Source organism: Oryzias latipes, chromosome 1 (assembly GCF_002234675.1).
Source record: "Oryzias latipes chromosome 1, ASM223467v1".
Taxonomy (NCBI): Eukaryota; Metazoa; Chordata; class Actinopteri; order Beloniformes; family Adrianichthyidae; genus Oryzias; species Oryzias latipes.
Window position 1 is genome coordinate 13,786,244 of NC_019859.2, and position 6,388 is coordinate 13,792,631.

Consider the following 6,388-nt stretch of genomic DNA (forward strand, 5'->3'; position numbering starts at 1 on the left):
ACAAAATAAATCAAAAAAATAAATAAAAAAAATAAAAAAAATAATCAAATATTCGTGGGTAATTAGCTTCTCTAAAAGTAATTTTTTTAAATAATATTGCAACTCAAAATTTACTAACAAAATATGATTTCACTGAACTACAGCACAATTGTATTTCCTAAAACTCGTTTTTAATGAATTCATTTAAAACTAAAAGGTCATGTGACCAACCTGGACTAGTTTGGACTTGTTCTGCTCAAAAAGAATTGCTTTCACGCACTTTGCTGCCAGAATTAAAGATATGTGGAGTTTTTGTGAGTCATATTTATTTTGAGTTTAATATTGTAAGCCTTATAAAATAAAAAGCAAATTTCTTTAGTTCACATTCAGTTTACGTTTTAAATGTTAGCTTCTCTAAACTCAGCCAGTTAGCTTTAGCATTACATTAACACTGTGGTTAATCAAAGTAACATTTTTTGTAATGATTTTAGTCTTTATCATTACTAGGTTTAGCATTCGATTTAATTAGCATTACCATGTTTTTTTATTGGAGATAGTTTGTAATTAAGGTTGAGTAAGAAGATTTAGGCAAAAATGTATAAAGACTTATAACACAATTGGTGAAAATTGTTGATATAATCATGTGACGCTTGGTCCTTCAGGGAGTTGGCTGTGGAGTGGAGGAATGCCCTCGGCCTATAGACTTTGCTCAGAACTAGAACAAAGCAAGCATTTTTTTCACTTATGGGTTTTATTAAAAGTATCTCAGGTAAGTTAATACTTTTGTAACTTTGCGGTTCTGCAGTCTGTAGCTCTGAAAGAGGAGATTGTGCATCTCCATGGGATGGAGGATTATGTCCAGCTCTCTTGAAATAACGTTCTGATATCCATTTTTTATTTTTGTAAATTCCAGGAAGGTTGATATCATCACATTTAAATGTTAAAAGTTCAAACTGATGGAGATACTTTGATGTCTCCTAGATAAAAGAAGAGTTTCAAAGATGCACCGCTGTACACTGGAACCATGATTGAGTTGGATCGGCACAGCTCAAAACTTCTGAAGGTGTTCAGTGTCAAAGGGCGAGCGGTTACCCAGCCATTCAAAAACCTGATGGTTGAACTGATACAGGTAAGATAAACTGGCTAAATCACATGTTCCATTAAACATCAACATGCTGTTGAATTCCCAAAAATGTATTATAAACAAACATTAAATTATTCATTGGATGGCACTTTTAGTCTTCAATTTCAAGTCCTGCAATTCAAAGTGGGGATGAGAGCTATGAATTACACTCTCCTTCACATTTTGATAATTCACAGTGTGTCGAAAAGTTTGCAAAAGTTTTCAACAACTTGGTCAAATTCAGTCTGGCTTCTTCTTTGGGAGCAGAGACAGAATATTTTAGTCTGGTCCATTACTCCTCATGCGCCGGCAAGTAGCTTAATTTTAAATGAGACATAGAAAATTAAGCAGGTGCATAGACGCTGTCTTGGTAATTTATTCTTTCTTGTATTCAAAATCTATTCAAAACTGATTAACGTACAAGTATTTTCTACTAAAGATATTTTTTTTGGTCTTGCATTACCATTAAATTGCAATGAGTACCCTTTTTTAGACTACTTGGAAGTTCTAAATAGCTTTTGTGTTTTGTGTCTTGAGTTGCAAAAACTGCCATGCATGAGACATTCGATTCGACATTGGAGAAGATTTTCCTCTGCCATGCAGATGCAGCAGGAATCATCAGGAATTCCTGTTCTTACAGATATGATGGCTTTTCAAGAACCAATTGTTTGCTGATTTGGGATCCACCAAGACCCCTCAAAAAATCTGTGATGCTTTTTAAAGGCTATAGTTATAGTCATAGTTATAGGCCATAGTGACAATTTAACTCAATTATGTAAAGGCTTAACTAAGTTGGTTGTTAAGTTAAAACTTTTTTTACTTCTATTTGGAATTTTAAGAGTACCGGTACTTTTAAAATTTTAACTTTGCAAACTAAATACATCCTTTCAAAATAAAATACATATTTGTATTTCTTAAATTATTTTAAGTGCTAACAAAAAATTTCACTTTGTCAAAACTTAAATGTTAAGACTTCACTGAAATGAATACATTTGACTATGTAAAGGAATTATAAATGGCTACTTACAACTTATCTTTATTAAGTACTACCCACTCAAATAAAAGTAGTTTAAAAGTAGTTTTCCTCAATAATTATGCTGACTCAACTTGAAGTCTATGACTGTAAAAAAGTTAATAATATTAGGTTTTAAAACCTCAAAATTCTCCTTGTTCAGTAATTTACAAAAGAAATGCTTGGAAAGTGATGAATTTCTTTTTTTAGGTACCATCAAGGAAATTCTTTTTACAGTGTAGCTTACAGCCCCTCACAATCCCAACCTCCCATTACCGGTGCAACAAAACTGGGGAGCAATATTGGAGCTATCCAGCTGTGCAGTTTTGAACCAGAAGCCAACTTAGACAAGGAAAATGAAGACGTACATGCATGGACGCAGTCGTCCACAAGTGGATGCATCAGAATGGAGCGCAGCAGGAAGCCGATGTAGGTCCTACATCACACCTACAAGCTTTTTTCCAACAGCATTTTTTCATCTGCTCCTGATTCACAATGGTTTGAATAAAGAAATACTCAGAAATGCAATTTTAAGCTTCAATTTCTCTATATATGTCCTCCATCATGAGAAAAATGCTACAAGAAAATGTTAAAAACACCAAAAACACTATTTTCATTGGAGTGGGTCTTTAAGAGTTGCAGAGCTGGTTGTGATGCTGCATTGCATGTGCGACTTTGAACACCGCAGAACTCACTGTCATCATCATCGGAGTCCAACACCTCCTCCCCATTGCCATCGTTTTCTCCTCGTCTCTCCCCATCCAGGTGACCTCCGCCCGTCTCCCCATTGAAGGTCTCCTCTTTTAGGATTTTCTTCTCCCTAGGGGGCGGTGGTGTGCAGGGATAATCGTGGAAACGGGGGAAGAAGTCAGAGATCTGCGGGATGGGGAGGATGGGGCCCGGGCAAACATTTATGGCAAAGTGCTCCTGCATAGAAATCTTGACTGGAGAGGGCGGGGGAGGAGCAGTGGAATGGGGCGTTGCCAAGGGAGAGGAGGCGGAGGAGGAAGGGGCAGAGGCAGAAGGAGGGGGGATGGTTAGGTGGGAGGTGGAGGGCGGTGGCGGTGGCTTGGACACGCTCATCTAGACTGTTTAACTATGGTGGGGAGGAGAGGAGATGAAAATAAGTTAAAGAGAACAAGGACACGGGTTATAGAATAAAAAAGATTAAAATCACAGTCAAATCTTGGTTTTCTATTTGAGCGTTCCATCTCTTTCACAGCTGCCACAGCAGGCAGTTTGTCTGGGAGCATCTCAAACATCCTGGAGAGAACTGTAAAAGTGCTTCATCCACTGACTCAATCCTCACTTCTTAAAAGCCAAAATAGCGTTCGACAGAACCTTTGGCACTTCAAGTGTGACTCACACATTGTGTTAGCACACGAAAACTTTGAGCTCATAGTGGTAATGTAGCATGTAAAGTACAAACATGTGATGTCGCTCTATATCTCTAATCCCTCTCTATCACTTCCTTTCACACGTCCCCCCCCCCTCTGAGCAATATTTACATAATGCAATTTGAAGCCTTTCGCACTTCTTTGCATATTCGTTACTAAAGGCTAACTCACATCACACTAGTTAAACCGTGCAGTGACGACCATGCTGCAAAGGATGCCTGGCTCCACTCAGAAACTCTTTTTACCTGCAGTGCTTAAGCATGGCCAACACAAACACAGTAGGAGGCGGCATTTATTTTCTTCTATTGACCTCAAGATCTGTCACGGGTCACGTTGACAGCAACACTATCCGCTGCTGTGGGCTACCTCTGCGAGGCGGACCAGCAGCCAATGCCCGGAGACGGCACTGGAGGGATCACAGCTACCAAAAGCGCCGTGCTTTCGGGCTAGATGGACTCTGACACATCCCAACTGGAGTGCTGTGAGCCGGTCCTAAATGAGGCATAACATTTTGGTTGTTGGCAAACACCAACATCATTGAACCAAATTGATCCATTTTTATGTTTTCTTTGCCCTAATTAAAATAAATAAGGCTAAAGATCTTTTGTCCTACTTTCTTTCTCAAACACTCAAAAAAAAAAGAAAGTCGAGAGGCAATCTGGGTTTCTTTTGTGAGTTCACAAAATAAAATAAAAAAAGCTCAACACTCAAGTCATTTCACCTTGTTTCCTGGTGCACGTCATTTGCAAAACAAAAAAGAAAAAAAATATTTTGCCTAATATGGGATGTAAGAACATGAAAAGAGATCCACTTTGAGCAGTGACATGGAAGTGTGTCAGCACCGCTCACAGCTGAACAGCAGCAGGTCATTCAGGGCTCCATGGTGCTCATGGTACTCATTTGTGTTGCATTTCACATCACTTCTGGCCAAATAGTTACTTATGCCCTTCAATGTTTCATCTGTTTGTGTTTACTCTAGAATAACAGTAAATTTATGGAAACATGATGGCAACTGTGTTGTTTTCTTTGAATATACACAAAATTTGTGACAATCTTTGAATTCTCACTGGAAGATTATTTTAAATAAAACTGAAAAGTGAGAAACTGTGAACTTTCCCACCCTGGACACATTTGAAAACATGCGCAGTGACTAAGAACTGCATTCTGTGGTGGAGGCACAAATCCCAACATCCTTCTCCTCTATTGTCATGATAATAGTCACCAGTCCTGCCCAGGGAGTGATAAGGAAACCATTAATTTTGTCAAAAGGTTTAATATCATGTTCGCTATTCATATTCCCGATGGCTGCTGCCAGCTCAAACATTGAGCTCCCAAAAAATTCATTTCTGCCAAAAACTGACTTGGTTGATGCCCAAATCTGACCAAACAGGAATTTAAATTTTCTTTTAATATTTTATAACTGGAAGGTAAACATCTGGTTTCAGGATTGATAGCTGAAACACGTGCCATGTTTGTTAAATCTTGTTTGTTGGGCTTGCAATTTATAATTTTTTAGGAATCTTTATCTGTCACAAATTTCTAACCTCTGTTGCACTGCTCATTTCGGATTTATGTTCAAGATTTCTCAAAAACAACATTTAATTTCTGCATGGATTGTTTAAAGTTTAAAGTTGTGAGTTTATTTTTACAGTTTGTTTTCTATAATTCTATATTTTAGGTTTTTGTCCTACAGCTCAGTTAGTTTATGCTGCAAAAACTTCAGGTGTCTTAAAGTCGGATTTGACTGCTTGGTGCCTCTAATATTAAATATGGCAAGTTTTAATTCCAAGAGCTTTTTTTTAGATGTTAGGTTGCACAATTTCAAAATACTTATATATATTATATCATTCAAAAGAGCAATATTTTTTCTTCATCCAAGAGGCTGCCAATGCAACAATTGGCATTTTATCATCTTTACAATCTGTTATGAACCTGTTATGTCAATTTTTTTGCTTCAAAACCAAAAAAAGGCATAAAACAACAAAAGGAAAACATTCCAATGTTTCACTTTGCTTTCATGTCTTTTGCTGTCACTCTTCTCCACCATATATGCTGCTACCTGTCACACACACACATCTTCTGGCATTTAAAACCTTAAGTACAGTAAAGGGAAACACATCAGCAGACAGATTCACACGCAGAACTTCAGATCACCACCTGCCTTCCTCCAAATGTGCAGGTAAAAACAGGATAACTGTCACACACATAAGCATGACACATGACTCCACACACAGAAAGACCCCAAACTGAACTGTTCTCATCTTCAGCGCTCATTCAGACGCTCTTACATAACAGCCGGATCCACTGTTTGGGTGCGTATGAGCACATCCATGCTTACAAACTCACTCACATCAATTACCGGTGTTTGAAGACATGCCAGCACATGTGTAAACACACTCCCACAGACACCCGCACACAAATATAGCCATCTACAAAAACCTACCGAGGGACAATCTTCATCTGTGCCAGCACTCCATCTTGCCTGCTCTCACCTCCTCTGTCTCCCACACTCTATGGAGCATCTAGACCAGCTTTGAGTCAATATATCCCTCTATACTCCCTCTCTCTCTTCTTCCCTCCCCGTCTCTGTTCCTCATTTTCTCTCCTCCTCTTCTCCTCTCCTCTGTCCCTCCCTCTGTAGCCGTGACGTACCCCTCATCAGTTGTTTTCAGCCTGTGCATACAGTACTGTCACTCCTAAAAGAACCCAGGAAAACGTGTGGGTGGGTGAGGAGTGCATGAGATATGCATGGGAGGTGCAAAGAGGGAGCAAGAGACAGGGACGGGACGGCAGACGGACAAGGACGAACATTTGGGGAGACCAAACCAATGTTATGCAGATACACAGGAAAATTCAGAGCAACATCAGCAAAGCATA

General features: G+C 38.8%; 1 protein-coding gene across 1 annotated transcript in view; it reads right to left on the reverse strand.

Moving 5' to 3' along the window:
- Positions 1 to 6,097, reverse strand: part of LOC101154838 (double C2-like domain-containing protein beta) — a 50,042-nt gene extending 43,945 nt beyond the window's left edge. The window contains exons 1-2 of the mRNA XM_004065859.4: positions 5,955 to 6,097; positions 2,810 to 3,210 (exon numbers count right to left, since the gene is read on the reverse strand). Of these exons, the coding sequence (XP_004065907.1) occupies positions 2,810 to 3,197 (388 nt within the window). The 5' untranslated portion in view covers positions 3,198 to 3,210; positions 5,955 to 6,097. The remainder of the gene's footprint in view (positions 1 to 2,809; positions 3,211 to 5,954) is intronic.
- Positions 6,098 to 6,388: the final 291 nt, after the last annotated feature.